Consider the following 15,477-nt stretch of genomic DNA (forward strand, 5'->3'; position numbering starts at 1 on the left):
CTTCTCCTCAATGCTCTTTTCTCTAGGTTTCTGTGGCACTTCTCACTCATGTTTCTCCTGGTTGTCTGCTCATTTTGTCTCAACGTCAAAGGACACAAAGCACAGAGAAGCTGAAACACATAATCTAAATGAAGAGAAATGAAAAGTCCCCAAGATAGCAGATGAGCTGAGAAGAAGAAAACTACCATTGTCTGGTGGAACCTTTCATGGGACAAACTAGTTGGCCTTTGGTAAGAAATCAGCAGAGATGCCAAAGGCTGCCAGAGACTCCGACCCTTCCTGGAAGTTAGCAAGGGTGCCTAGAAAGCTGGCTGGCTGGGCTGAGGCCTTTGGAGGCCTGAAAATGGTGTCCTCAAGTCTTTCTCTACTCCTGCATTTTTTTCTGGATGCCCAAGACACACTATTCCTTAAAAGTAGCAACCACTGCTCTTGGTGTGTTCTTGAGGTAAGAGGTTTGAAATCTATAGTCCACAGAATTCAGTTTGAATTCTAGCTTAAAAACAACCCTTGTGGCTCTGGTCAGGTAGCCCCTTCTTCTCTCTGTGCTTCAGTTCTTTCTAAAATATAACAAGGGAGGGGGCAGCTAGGTGGCGCAGTGGAAAGAGCATTGGCCCTGGATTCAGGAGGATCTGAGTTCAAATCCGGTCTCAGACACTTAACACTTACTAGCTGTGTGACCCTGGGCAAGTCACTTAATGGCAACTGCCTCACCAAAAAAAAAAACATATATATATATATGTTTGTTGCTGTCAAGTTGTCAAGGGAGCTGGACTGGAAGATCTCTAGATTTCTCTTCCAGCTCTAAATTCTAGCAGTGTTGGAGACTTTAATGATCTAGACAATCTCCTGGAGCTCTCTAACAAAAAGAGAGCAGTTAATAATTTCTTTATCTGCATTAGAGATAACTTCATTTTCCAAAGTGGAAGGAACCAGAACCAACATGAGGACAGGCTATTCCTGATCTATTTTTGCTAACAAGGAGGACCATATGCTGGGGTGGGTATTATGTGAATCATGGAAGGAAATGACCACTCCATTTGAGAATTTGTGATAGAGAAGAAATCAGGGTATAAACTAACATTTTAGGAAAGCGGATTTCAAGCAATTCAAGTAGGATCCTAAGACTTAGGAAGAATGGGGGATGCTCAACAATTAAGTTCTGAAGACACAAAGGGAAATAATTCCCATAAAAAGGAAAACCAAGATTTTTCTGAAGAGATGGATCCCTGTGAATGCACAGGGAATTCTCCAACCAACCTAGATTTTTTTTTTTATTTGTTTGTTTTTGCAGGGCAATGAGGGTTAAGTGACTTGCCCAAGGTCACACAGCTAGTAAGTGTCAAGTGTCTGAGGCTGGATTTGAATTCAGGTACTTCTGAATCCAAGGCCAGTGCTCTATCCACTGTGCCACCTAGCTGCCCCCCCCAACCTAGATTTTAAAAAGAAATGTACCAAAGGTGGAAGCAAGGCCAAGAACAAGAAAGAAATAGAAAGAGAACACAATAGTCCTATAGAAAGAAACTCAGGCGGAGCTGAGGGAAGCTAAAGACACAAAAAAGGGGTTTTCTGACTATTTTGAGAAAATGGAAAATCAAAAGAAGGACAAGACCTTTACACCACAGGGATGGGCCAATTATACTGATAACAGAGAAAAGACAAGGATGCTGAATTCTTATTTTATTTTCTCTGATTCTGTTTTGTTTGCATAAGAATACAACCTTTCTAGTGAGAAGAGAGAGAAGCAGTAGAGAGCCGACTGATACCCAAGATTGGGAAGGTGGTAGATATTAAGAGGGCACTGAACTGCCCACCAAAAATCCCAGACTTCTGGTTCAGGTGGACGAAACTCCCAGCTCGAGAGCACAGACAGATGTGACTGTTAAGCCTCTCAGTTATAAGAGATCATGGAAAATGGCCAAGGTGTCACAAGACTGGAAAGGGCAAATTTTCCAATTTAAAAAAAAAGGCAAATTACAGACCAGGAACCTTGTCTTCTATTCCTGGGAAAATTCTAGAATGAATCATTAAAAAAGATGGCTGGCAAATATCTAGAGAGAAGCAAGCAGTTATCATAAAGAGCCAGCCTGGTTTCATCAGACAGGTAATGCCTGACCAACCTCATGTCCTTTTAAAACAAGAACACAGAGTTAGTAGATGAGAGGAATGCTATGGATAGTTTACCTAGATTTTAGTAAAGCTTTTGATAAAAATATCTCCTATTATTCTTGTGGAGAAGAATGAAATGTCGATGAAACAATAATACAATTAAATGGCTTCAGGGACAGCTAGATGGCGCAGTGGTAAAGCACCGGCCCTGGAGTTAGGAGTACCTGAGTTCAAATTCGGCCTCAGACACTTGACACTTACTAGCTGTGTGACCCTGGGCAAGTCACTTAACCCTCATTGCCCCACAAAATAAAAACAAAAAAAACCCCAATTAGATGGCTTCAGAACTGGTTGGATGGGGGCAAGCTAGGTGGCACAGTGGATAAAGTACAGGCCCTGGATTCAGGAGGACCTGAGTTCAAATCCAACCTCAGACACTTAACAATTACTAGCTGTGTGACCCTGGGCAAGTCACTTAACCCCCATTGCCCTGCAAAAACAAAACAAAAACAAACAAACAAGAAATTAAAAAAAAAACTGGTTGGATGGTCAAACTCAAAAAAGTAGTTGGTACACTTCAATGTTAATGTGCAGTAGGTCTTCTTGCACGACCCAAGGATCAGGGCTTAACCCTGTGCTAGTTAATGTTTTATCAGTAACCTGAATAAAAGCATGGATATTATGTTCACCAAATCTGCAGATGGCACAAAGTTGGGAGTATACCAACTATACACTAGATAACAGCATCAGGATCCAAAAGGCCCTGGACTGGCTAAAGGAGGAGTTATTAACTTTAGGTCAACAGACCCCTTGGGGATAGATTTCAGGGAACTTAGATAAGAAAAAAGTTGCATCTTTATTTCCATTAACCTCTAACTGAAATTTAGTATTTCCTTCCATTAGGAATGCATGCGACAAGTTTTTTGAAAAAGGGTCCGCCTGGGGCAGCTAGGTGGTGCAGTGGATAGAGCACCGGCCCTGGAGTCAGGAGTACCTGAGTTCAAATCCAGCCTCAGACACTTAACACACACTTACTAGCTGTGTGACCCTGGGCAAGTCACTTAACCCCAATTGCCTCACTAAAAAAAAAAAGAAAAAAGAAAAAGGGTCCACCAGATGGGAGTCCAGGCTACAAAAAATGTTAAGAACCCCTAGACTAGAGCACTGGGCTGAATTTAATAAGATGAAATTCAACACTCTTCACACAAATCAAATCAGATCTAAATAATTGGAAAGATATCAATTGCTCATGGATAGGCAGAGCTAATATAGTAAAAATGACAATACTGCCTAAATTAATTTACTTATTCAATGCCATACCAATCAGACTACCTAAAAATTATTTTATACAGCTAGAAAAAATATTAACAAAATTCATCTGGAAAAACAAAAAAATCAAGAATATCCAGGGAAATAATGAAAAAAAATTCACAGGAAGGTGGGTTAGCGGTACCAAACCTGGAGCTTTACTATAAAGCGGCAGTCATCAAAACTATCTGGTACTGGCTAAAAAATAGAGTGGTAGATCAATGGAATAGGCTAGGCTCAGGAAATGCAGTAGTAAATGACACTAGTAATGTAGTGTTTGATAAACCCAAAGACTCCAGCTTCTGGGATAGGAACTCAGTATTTGACAAAAACTGCTGGGAAAACTGGAAGATAGTATGGCAGAAATTAGGCATAGACCAACATCTTACACCTTATACTAAAATAAGGTCAAAATGGATACATGATTTAGACATAAGAGGTGATACCATAGGTAAATTAGGAGAGAAAGGAATAGTGTACCTATCAGATCTTTAGAAAGGAAAACAGTTTTTGACCAAACAAGAGATAGAGTATATTATAAAATGCAAAATGGATGATTTTGATTATATTAAATTAAAAAAAATTTGTACAAACAGAAGCAATGCATCCAAAATTGGAAGGGAGGCAGAAAGCTGGGAAACAATTTTTGAGGTCAGTGCTTCTGATAAAAGCCTCATCTCTAAAATATATAGGGAATTAAATCAAATTTATAAGAATCCAAGTCATTCCCCAATTGAGAAATGGTCAAAGGATATGAACAGGCAGGTTTCTGATGAAGAAACCAAAGCTATCTATTCCCATATGAAAAAATGCTCTAAATCTCTCATGATTAGAGAGATGCAAATTAAAACAACTCTGAGGTACCACCTGACACCTATCAGATTGGCTAAAATGACAAAAAAGGAAGATAATAAATGTTGGAGAAGCTGTGGGAAAATTGGAACACTAATGCATTGTTGGTGGAGCTGTGAACTGATCCAACCATTCTGGAGAGCAATTTGGAATTATGCCCAAAGGGCGATAAAGCTGTGCATACCCTTTGACCCAGCAATTCCACTTTTAGGTCTTTTGCCCAAAGAAATCATGGAAGGGGAAAGGGACCCACATGTACAAAAATATTTATAGCTGCTCTTTATGTGGTGGCAAGGAATTGGAACTTGAGGGGGTGCCCATCAATTGGGGAATGGCTGGACAAGTTGTGGTATATGAATACAATGGAATACTATTGTGCTGTAAGAAATGATGAGCAGGAGGAGTTCAGAGAAACCTGGAGGGTCTTACGGGAGCTGATGATGAGTGAGATGAGCAGAACCAGAAGAACATTGTACACAGTATCATCAACATTGAGTGTTGACCTACTGTGATGGACTATATTCTTCTCACCAATGCAATGGTACAGAAGAGTTCCAAGGAACTCATGATAGAAGAGGATCTCCAAATCCAAGAAAAAAAAAAAAGAACTGTGGAGTATAGATGCTGATTGAACCATACTATTTCTTTTGTTTTGGGTGTTGTTGTTGTTTTTTTTCTATTTTGAGGTTTTGCATCACTGCTCTGATTTTTTCTCTTGTAACAGGATTAATGCAGAAATAGGATTAATGTTATTGTGTGTATATATATAGATAGATATAACTTATATCAGATTACCTGCTGTCTAGGGGAGGGGGGAGGGAGGGGAGGGAGGGAGAAAAATCGGAAATTGTAAAGCTTGTATAAACAAAAGTTGAGAACTATCTTTACATGTAACGGAAAAAATAAAATACCTTATACATAAAAAAAGATGAAATTCAATAAGAATAAATGTAAAGCCTTACACTCAAGTATTAAAATAATCAACTCCACAAGTATAATATGGGGGATGAAGCAAGAGACAAAGGTGGTTCTGAAAAAGATCTGGAGTTTTATGGGACTTCAAGGTGATGTGGCCAATCCCAAAAGTGAATGCAATCTGGAGCCCATTAAGAGGAACACAACTTCCCAGAATAGAGAAATGTTAGCACCCATGCACCCTCCTTGATGGCTTCAAGCCAAGTCTGGACGACCATCTGTCAATTAAGTTATTGTGAGCATTCCTTTCATGTAGGGGATGGACAGTATGGCAACTAGGATCCCTTCCAATGCTAAATATGATTCTGTGAACTGGCTTCCATCCCCACCCTTCCCTTCCCATGCCACCATTCCTCTAAGGCATGACAACCAACAATTCTCATACAGTGGCTCTAAGATCAAATCTCAACGACCTAACAGTACTCTAGTATTCAGTCCCATTAGAGGTTTTCTTCATTCTTTCTTTCCTTCTCCCCCTGCCCCCCAGGGCAATGAGGGTTAAGTGACTTGCCCAGGGTCACACAGCTAGTAAGTGTCAAGTGTCTGAGGCCACATTTGAACTCAGGTCCTCCTGAATCCAGGGCTGGTGCTTTATCCACTGTACCACCTAGCTGCCCTCTTCATTCTTTCTTTATACATGCCAGAAGTCATAGAATACTCTCCTCTATCTTCTTGCTTGGGATCATTCTTTATACCCACTAATCATACTATTACCTAAGACCTGAGTTCAAATCCAGATTCTAAACATTTATTAACTTTGTGACTATGGGGAAATCATAATAGGTCTCTTTTCTCATCTCTAAAATGAGGAATAATAATAGTGATGTACCTCAGAACTTTTGTGGAAATAATAGTTTTAGCTGTTGTAGTGTGTGCCCTATTTTAGGAAGATAAGAGATGCTCATGATGGAAATCCCAAATTCCTAGCCCCAAACTGAAATGGAAATATCCAAACATACATCTTAAAGGGAGAAAAAGGAAGTGGGGAGGGGTGTTAACTTGGGGACAAGGATTTCTGGGGGCAAGGTGGGAGCAGGGTGGGGGAGAGGTTTCTTTAGGCCAAACCTCAGCTAGCCGAAGGCTCTCAGGTTTCACATGAACACTTTGGGCCAGGGAGTCAAGCACCTCCATAGCACTGGAGTTCTCTTTGCTGATGCTCACCAGGAACTACAAGGAAAGAATACCAGAGTCAGGGATGGAAGAACACAGAAGGCATGGCTGAAGTGAGGGAAGAAGACTGAAGGCCCTGGATTCCAGCAGGGAGGTACAGGGGCTGCTCACCTTGACAGGCTTCTTGTGTGGCTCCTTTGCAAAGTAGTACACAGTGAGCACTTTCTGCTTCTGAGGCAGGGGAACAGGCAGGTACAGGAAGGGGTCGAAGGTGATGGAGACCTGAAATCACCCAGCAAATACCACTGAACAAAGAAGCCCTCACCTTCTACACCAAGTCACATAAGTCGCTGTGTGCTTCTGTGCTGTGCCCACCAGGGCAGAGAGGATGAGTGTGCTTGAGAATGGCAACGTGCCCAATCTGTTCTTCCTAAACAGCATTCCTTGACTTAGGAACCCAAGATCTCAGAATCAATGGATTTGGGATAGAGAAGGAAATCGGGAGGTGACCAATCAAAATCCCCTAGTTTACAGAGGATAAAAATGAAGCCCAGAGATGATGCTAATAATACTAGCTAACATTTATATAGTGCTTACTAGGTAGCAGGAACTATGCTAAGTGCTTTACAACTATTATCTCATTTGAGTCTCACAACAGCCATAGCTATTATGATCCCCACTTTACAGATGAGAAAACTGAGGCAGACAGAGGTTAGTGCCTTATCCAAGTTCACTCAGCTCTTAAGTGGCTGAGGCCCAGAACTCTGTACTGTGGCACTCCCTAGTGCCCAGAGAGGTGAGCTGCCTTTTTGAAGGTCACACAGAGCCTGTACATGGGATCAGAATTCTGATGGCCTGCTCACAGCCCACTGCCAGGTACTGGAGGCTCTGCACAGTCTGGGCCTACCTCGGGTCTTCCTGTCTATCATCCTTTGCTCCGGCAGTCCTGCTTTCCTCATTCCCTTCCCTGCCTACTCACAGGCTGACTTCTGCCTCCAAACCTCTCCTACGTAACATGGGTTAGAGCCCTGGATGTGGAGTCAGGAGCAGGGTTTGAATTCAAACCCTGTACTTAGTACCCAGACACTAAGGCAAGACATTGACCTCCTGTGGAACGAGGGGGTGGGATGAGATGTAAGGATCCTTCCAATGCTACATTCTAATACTGCCTTTCTCTCGATGTCTGGTCAAAATTATACATTATTTATGAACTATTCTATTTTCTCTGTGAAGCTTTCAGAGACTACTGAGCCATGGGGATTTCTCCAATCACTTAGGATCACTGGACTTTAAATGTCAGATGACATCTAAGGGAGTGAATGCCTCTCATGTTTCTTATTTACAGAACTTTAAGAACTTTTTTCAACTAATAAGCATTAAGTCTCTCCATCCCACCCTCTCCTACCTTTGGGGGTAGGGAGAGGAAGAAAAATAAAACCCTTGTATCAAATATGCATAGTTAAGACTAATCCCTGTATGGGCTGTGCTGAAAATATATGTCTCCGTCTGCATCTTGAGTCCACCGCCTCTATGAAGAGGTGAACACTTCCCATTTTATGAAGTCGGAAACTCAGGCTTGGTGCCTTGGAGCCCTCTCACTTTAAATCCAGGCTAGCTGAGCATCCTTCTACCTCCCCATAGTACATCTGAGCACTGGGTGGGGCACAGAGCAATCTAAAGGAAAATGCTGAAGTGGCTGATTGATCCTGGTCAGACTGATCCCAATCTTTGGGGGACCCTGCCCACCTTGGAACACACAGGGCACACCAGCTTTGACTTGTACTGTCCGTGGAACAGATCCACAATGAATGAGTCGTTCCTCATTTTGTGCCGTTGCCATGCCTCCTGAGCAACCACCTGGAGAGGCCCAGAGAGAAAAGGGTTCAGCCATAAGGCTTCTCAAGGTTATTCTCCCCTGCCCCGTTCCTCAGTCCCATCCTCAAGGATTCACCTCATCAGGACGTCCATCAGAATCTACAGTCTCTGTGTAGGGTTTATTCTGGATTCGGTTTAGGTCCTCATGCAGCCCATCCAACAAGAAGGCCATGAACTCCTGAGCATCGTGCTGAGCATAGCCAGTGAACTGGCTGGCCTTGCTTGCTACAATGGCCTACAAAAGGAAATACAAATTCCATTTCTGCATTACTTTCAGGACAACAAATCCCTCCACTGTGAGCCAGTGCAAAGGTTAATATCCTAATTCAGCTTATAGATGAGGAAACTGAGGCTCAGACAGAGGAAGTGACTTGTCTGGAGTCAAAAAGCTAATAAGCTAAAGACCCAGGATTCAAACCCAGCTCTCCTGATTCCAAGCCCAGCCTTCTTTGTCACGCACCACATTGTGCTTTAACACAAAACAATAAGCACAACCTCACGGCCAATATACAGGGTTAAACCGAAGCCTTTGCCTTAAGTCACACAACCAGTGACAGGGAGAGCAGAGCTTCTCTTTTGTGACCATCCACATGGTTGATGGCGTTCTCTTCCATAAGGTTTACAAGGGCAAAGGCAGACCATTTCGAGGTCACAGAGGTCAGGACGGAGTGTAAGGGGCAAAGGTAGAATTGAACGTGAGGGAGCTCACCTTCAGCTTGGAAGGCTGGAAGGCGTGGTGGGTGCCCTTCCACAGTGCTCGCAACAACACTGCAAAGCCAATGGCCAGTCGTCCCCCCGTGCCCAGAGGATTGCTGTAGTTTATCTCTGCCTCGAAAGAGCGATCTAGAAGTGCCAGGGAAGAAGAATGAAAAGATCGTGAGGCAGAGCAAACAGGGCCCAGTAGCCTTCATACCTCAGCCCTCTACATAGCTTGTCCTCACCATGGAAGTAGTCTCGAAGCTCTCGGGTATTAGACAGGGACTGGATGACACTATTCATGAAGCAGGTGTTGCCCAAGTTGACAAGGCCTGTGAAACCAGGCAAGCACACCTTCTTTTCTTCTTCCTCCTCCTCTTCCACACTCTCACTACTCATGGGGCTGTGAGGCATAGGGGGGACCATGCAAGTGGGCTTGGGCTGCAAAGGGCAGACAAAGAGTACAGTGAGCATGGAGGGCCTCCACGCTGCACAACTGCCACCTGCCCCTCTCCCCTGCCCCCCGCCCTGGTCCCTTACTCACTGAGGTGAGAGGGGGTTCTGGCTTCAGGGCCACGTGCTCTGGTGGAGTACGGGCTGCTACATTGTCCAACCCTGATTCTTCAGCCCGAGCCTTCACCTTCTCCTTCTCCCCAACTCGAGCCTCTTCCTGGCTGGCCACAGGGGAACCACCAGGTGGGGCTGCATCCAGGGGGGTTGGGCCTGTCGGCATGGCAACCTTTGCACCACCCACTGCACCTTAAAAAGGGGGAATGGGGGGCTGGTGGTTAGCAGCACGTGGAGGGGAGGGGAGCAAGGCCTTTCACAATAGTCACCAGGCCCAGGAAGACCCTGATCCCCAGTGGCCTGACACAAAAAGCAGTTTACAACAAAGTTTACAATGGTTAAAGGAGCTGATGAGAGACGAGAGAAAGTGAGGGAAAGAAGGCAAGTGAATAGGAGAGAGATAGTAGAGGTAGACACAAGATCAGAGGAAGCCAAGTGGGAAGGATGATAGCACACAGAACTGAGATGGAGATACAGGAGAAATCAGACTTGGAGATGAGGGACAAGAAGAGCAACAAAGGGTGAGCACTTAAGGAGACATACAAGACCTGTGGGAGGGGAAGGGGAGACACGAGGGGAGCTCGGGGTGCAGACCTCGTGTGGCTGGAGCCTCCAGGCCCCCCCAGCGCTGACTCTGCCGCTTCCTGAGACAGATGTCAATTCGTGAAGATGTGAAGTGATACACACACTGCTCTGGCTGAATCATGTTCCTGTTCCATAAACAAAAGGTGGGGTCTGTATATCTCCCCACAGGTGCCTGCTCTCCCCCAAGCACCAGGCAATACCAGTCCTAATATCACTGTTCCTATGTCCCTTCTACCCTCTCAAAGGCCCCTCAATCCCTGGAGTCCTGGATGCACTGAGCTTCAGAACAGCCCACCCTGAAAAGACAGACTATACCTGAGCTTCACCTGCCATCGGAAGATAGTATGTGGTCCACAGTCTGGGTGCAGTCGCAGAAAGTTCCCATCACTGGAAAGGCATCAAGGGAAGGTAGGTCTGTCTCTGTTCCTCTTATTTCCCTGTCACTGCCTGCTTTCCCCAGCCACCCACACAGACCCACCTGGTCCGGAAAACAAGGGTGAAGTCCTGTTCACGGAACAGCACTCGAGAAGTCTTGCGGCAGATCTCCTTTACGTACACATGTACAACCACTGAATCTGGCCCCTTCTCATAGGAGTCATTCTTCACAAATGTCAGGCTCACCATGGGCTCGGGCTCTGTGCAGACCCCCATCATTAGACTGGTCATAGATTTTCTCTTCCCAAACACTGTCGTAATCACCACCAAATTCTACCCTCATCCTACCCAGGTCAAACTTAAGTTCCCTCCAGGCTGTGTTATGACTGTATCCCCACAAAAGTTAGAGTCACTATGAACATCACTCTCCCTCAAGTCCTATAACGAGTCACCTGTGTCCACCCCCACCTCCTCCAGCCAACCCCCAGGATGTCTGAGCCATACCCTCAGCTGTCGTTTCCAAAGCTGCTGTTGCTGCCTCTTCCTTGTTCTGGTCCCCTTCTCTACCCTGGGGGAGGGCTGGGCAGGCCATCTCATTCTGGTGGGGTATCATCTTCTCCCCTCCCAGGGTATTCTCTAGAGAAGGGGCCTGATTTTCTTCTTGACTGGACTCTTGAGTATGATGGGCCATCAGGGATGGCTGTCGTGGCCCTCCAACAGATGCCTCAGGCTCTGTTGAAACAGGCTGTTCATGGGGAAAACGTGGATCAGCACTTAACCCCAAAGCACTTCCCAGTGCAGGGGAAAGAGAGCTCAAAGATAAAGACCCACCTTCCTCCATCCTGTACCTCTCACCTGAACTGTGGGTTCTGCTGAAGAGGGAGAACCATCTCCTCGGGGACCTGGGCTGCCCCTGGAGGCTTCCCCTTCAGTAACTCCCCGGAGGTGCACTGCCCGCTTGGCACTAGGCCCTGCATGAGATCCAGGGCCTATTCCCAGGCCAACTTCACCTCGGCCCTGAGCTCGCTTCTGATTTCGTGACTCTTGCTTCCCTCTTTGGGATTCTGGGCTAGACCCGGGTTCCAGAAGACTGGGGGGCAACTCTTGTCCATTTTCTTTGCAATGGGATCCAGGTCCCAAATCCTGGCTTATAGGTTTCTTTTTCTGCAAAAGACACCTACATATTTGATGCCTTTCCCTCAAAATTTTCTGATACTTCATCCCACCCCTTCAGTGTTCCCTCAGGTAGTAGGTCTCTAGGCACTAGGATGAAAGGCTTACCAGGAGGTTGGGCCAGGTCCGAAGCGGAATCTTCTTATGCAATAATAATTGCAGGATACCACCCTTTCGGGCCTGGACCTTGCTGCAGGAACTTTCAATCTCCTCAAAGAAAATGCCGCTCCACTGCCGGCCATCTAAAAGGGGACAAGCAATAGGAACTAAGTGATACTTCTAGAGCTTCCCCTCTACCCTAATTAGTAGTTTCCAATCTCTGCCCTGCCCCCTTATTTCTCAGTTGAAAGCTCTTCGGAGCTTAGGGCTGTTTGCCTTCTCTTTTCCTTTCCCATGTTCTTGGGAATAAGGTCTGCTACATCCTGTGCTCACTTCAGGGATATACCCCCCATTTCTGGAGGCCATACCTGGTAACTGCACCACACAGTCTGTGTCTGTAAAGGCCGTACTGATCTCTTCTATCCGCAAGGGCCCAGACCCCACGTGCAGCTTCACAATCACTTCGTCTGCATTCTGCTTCCAGTCTAGTAGCAGTTCAGCTAGAGATAAGGTCATAGAGGCTTCCATGGGTTTCCTGAAGCACCAGGCAGGGCCTATCACTACCCCAGACCCCAGATATTGTCTGGGCCTGAGAAAGGGAAAAGCTCCCTGTCCTCCAACCTTAAACAGCCTATAAAACTCATGAGCAGTAAATTCACTCCTAGCAGTCCTTCACACCCATACCTTTGCATCTGGGCACTGGGCACACTCAGAGGATAAACTCCTCCCCCTCAATAACTCACCTTCCTTGACTTCCTGCTCCTCTCTAAGGGTACACGTTTCCAGCCCTGTAGCAGGCACTGAAAGCAGAGACAAGGGCAGGGGGTGAGGTCACAAATGAAGTATACCTCCCATTCATTGGGGGTGAGTGTTGGGAGTGAGTTGGAGGGCAGAGAAGGCCACGCTGAATGCCTGCTCTTCTTCTACAAGGACCCTCTGCCCCCCAGTGCTTCTGGGGCTACTGAACCACTCAAGCCTGAAGCTTAACTCCTTAAAACCTGCAACTCAGCATCAACTGACAACCTCTCCCCTCCTCCACTTCACAACAAGCTGGATGACTCATTAGTGGGAGGGGACTCTGGTACCAACTACTCCCATTTCTTGAAGCTTTACAAAGATTTTTCCCTGGTACATACATCCCTAGAAGGAATGTGGCATAATGGACTATCACCATTTTAACTTGAAAAGACTGAGGCTCAGAGAAGAATAGTGAGTGATCCATGGTGCCATCATTAAGATTTAAACTCAATCTTCTGACTTTAAGCCTATCACCTTCTCTACTACATGCCAATTCTCTGTCCCACTGGAATGAAGCCAGGGGTTGGGTTGGTTTTGAGGAATGAGATGTCCATCCTATCACCAACTACCCACTTAGAAGATAACTTATAAATCAATAAATGGAGAAAGGCAAGAGGAAGACAAACTTAGACCCACTAGCTGTCCAGTTTCCAGGGCTTCCTTCTTTTGGGGGGGGGGGGGGCCCACAACAGCATTTCCCATGTCTGGCTCCCACCTCTTTTGGGCTCCCCATCCTTGCTCTCCTGGTTCACACGATCCTTCTGTTTCTTCTTGTTGGTGGCATCCTCCAGCCCCTGGGGGCATCTTCGTTGGCCTGTAGCACTAGCCCCTCCGGACATCTTGAGCCGCTTGCTTGACACCCAGAATCCACCGGGGTCAGTGATGGAGTCTGGGTCAGGGGTTCGACGTTTTCTTCCTGGCCCAGCTATCTTGGCGACTCTCTGTGGCTAAATTCTCCAGTGAGGAACAAATGACCTAAGGAAAAATGGGCCCTAGTCAGCGACTGCTAAGTTCTAGGAGGTAGTGAAGTTGTTTTGTGTTAGGGTATTTTTTTGGGGGATGAGGGTAGGCAGTGTTGATGTGGTAATAGAGAAGAGCCTTTGGTATGTAGAAGGGAGTCCTAGTCACCCCCTGAGACTTGGGATGAGATTAAATAAGAGATGAAATTCAGTGTCCAGGGAAGAAACTTATAGTCATTATATTGTGGTTATTTATTTTTATCTTATCTACCTTATTATAGAAGTGTTCAAGTCTGAACTAGCTTAAAATATAATTGGAAAATGTTAACAAAATAAAATTACAGCAAGACACAGATAATGTTAGTTTGTGGGTATTCTAGCAGGAATTGGTTACTCTTCGAGAGTAACATTACTGCTTTCCTATTCCAAAAGCACATTTTAATCCTATTGATTTGGGCTTCACAGAGCCTGAACAAGGCCATGTTGAACTACGACCCAGCAGAAAGAACACTGGATTTAGAGTCTTCACACCTGGGGTTTGAATCCTGGCTTTGCAACACCATAAAATTCAGCCAGTCAATCAACCTTCCTGGGCCTCAGTTTCTATATTTGAAAAATGAGCTACACTAGACAACCACTTGCAATTCTGAGCAAAAGAAAAAAACAGCATAAAGGAACAGAAGTACAAGATGGATAATCAGTAGGAAAGGAAGCAGATGACTGCTGGGCTCCTGAAAAGTCAGCAGAGGGACTGTCAGAAAAAGGCCCTATGCATAGAAGAGGAGCCAAACAGGAGGAAAGGAGCCTACTAACTTCCAAGACCTAGTTTGAGCTAAAAAGGGGATGTTCCTGGGTCTCCTACAACTACCAAAGTGAGGGAGTGTACCCCAGTTTTGTTTGGCTTTTGTCAAGACATTCTTCAAGTTCCTCTCCTTTGGGATTCCCATGAACACAGCCTAGAACATGAGTAAAAAAAAGCCAAGGGGGGCACCCATCCCTGAGGTTAAGCTGGATGTAGGGCCTTTGCACAGGGCTATTCTGAGGTATAGGTGAATGATACAGGCAGCTGCAGGCCCCTTTGGCTGTGGCTCCCAAACTGGCCAGTGCCTTGGCTGTCTGATCTGCTTGCCTTGCAGATGCCAAGAGCTGCTGCAAGAGCAGTAGAAAAAGGAGGCAAGGAAGCATTAGTTCTCAGTCCCTGCAACCCTGGGCCCAACCTGAGCACAAGAGCACTAGGGCCCATTCCCCAGTCCCTCTTTCTTTGCCAGGGCTTCACTCCCTACTAAAGAGAAATTGCCATGCAAAGGCAGGCTGCACCCACGTGGTACTCTCCTACCAGTTTGGAGAACTCCTCAGGCTCTGGCCAGAACTCTACTCCCACCTTCTTTGTTCCACATGCCCATGGAGGGGATAAGGAAGAGGGCATGGGGAGGGCAGGAAGGCCTCAGGCCCATCATGTTTCAATTTCACTCTGGTGCTTAGTCATCTAAAGTATATGCCAACTAATCAGGAGGAGTGGGAGGTCATTTCCACTGCCAAGAAGTGGTTAAGCCTGGGTGCTAATTCAAAGCCCAGTAGAACCAGCAGGGTAAACTGAGGTAGAGACATGGACACAGCACTCCCTGCACCATCTTGCAGGAGCACAGGTTACAAATGTGCAAATAGATGTCCCTGGACACTGAGCATGACACCCACTCTAAGCTCCAGAACACAGCTCCAAAAACAAAGCAACACATGGAGCAGCTAGGTGGCGCAGTGGATGGAGCACCGGCCCTGGATTCAGGAGGACCTGAGTTCAAATCCGACCTCAGACCCTTGACACTTACTAGCTGTGTGACCCTGGGCAAGTCACTTAACCCAAATTGCCTCACCAAAACCAAAACAAACAAACAAAAAAACAAAGCAACACACCAGCACCAGGCCCATCCACCTCACCTCACTCTGCAGACAGTTCTGAGCCTGTTTCCCAGACTTCTGAAGTGACTGGGGGGTGGGGGGC

General features: G+C 45.9%; 1 protein-coding gene across 4 annotated transcripts in view; it reads right to left on the bottom strand.

Annotated features, from left to right (window-relative positions):
* Positions 1–15,477, bottom strand: part of USP19 (ubiquitin specific peptidase 19) — a 31,402-nt gene that overhangs the window by 13,413 nt on the left and 2,512 nt on the right. For 3 of the 4 annotated variants that reach the window (XM_043981215.1, XM_043981197.1, XM_043981203.1), the window contains exons 2-17: positions 13,235–13,494; positions 12,465–12,521; positions 12,090–12,221; positions 11,731–11,864; positions 11,305–11,613; positions 10,954–11,194; positions 10,553–10,709; positions 10,390–10,461; positions 10,084–10,199; positions 9,467–9,681; positions 9,168–9,363; positions 8,936–9,069; positions 8,303–8,461; positions 8,098–8,208; positions 6,523–6,633; positions 6,307–6,408 (exon numbers count right to left, since the gene is read on the bottom strand). In XM_043981215.1, coding sequence (XP_043837150.1) covers positions 6,307–6,408; positions 6,523–6,633; positions 8,098–8,208; positions 8,303–8,461; positions 8,936–9,069; positions 9,168–9,363; positions 9,467–9,681; positions 10,084–10,199; positions 10,390–10,461; positions 10,553–10,709; positions 10,954–11,194; positions 11,305–11,613; positions 11,731–11,864; positions 12,090–12,221; positions 12,465–12,521; positions 13,235–13,358 — 2,370 coding nt within the window. In that variant the 5' untranslated portion in view covers positions 13,359–13,494. The remainder of the gene's footprint in view (positions 1–6,306; positions 6,409–6,522; positions 6,634–8,097; positions 8,209–8,302; positions 8,462–8,935; positions 9,070–9,167; positions 9,364–9,466; positions 9,682–10,083; positions 10,200–10,389; positions 10,462–10,552; positions 10,710–10,953; positions 11,195–11,304; positions 11,614–11,730; positions 11,865–12,089; positions 12,222–12,464; positions 12,522–13,234; positions 13,495–15,477) is intronic. The other variant, XM_043981210.1, reaches the window with a different exon arrangement.

Source organism: Dromiciops gliroides, chromosome 1, assembly GCF_019393635.1.
Source record: "Dromiciops gliroides isolate mDroGli1 chromosome 1, mDroGli1.pri, whole genome shotgun sequence".
Classification (NCBI taxonomy): domain Eukaryota; kingdom Metazoa; phylum Chordata; class Mammalia; order Microbiotheria; family Microbiotheriidae; genus Dromiciops; species Dromiciops gliroides.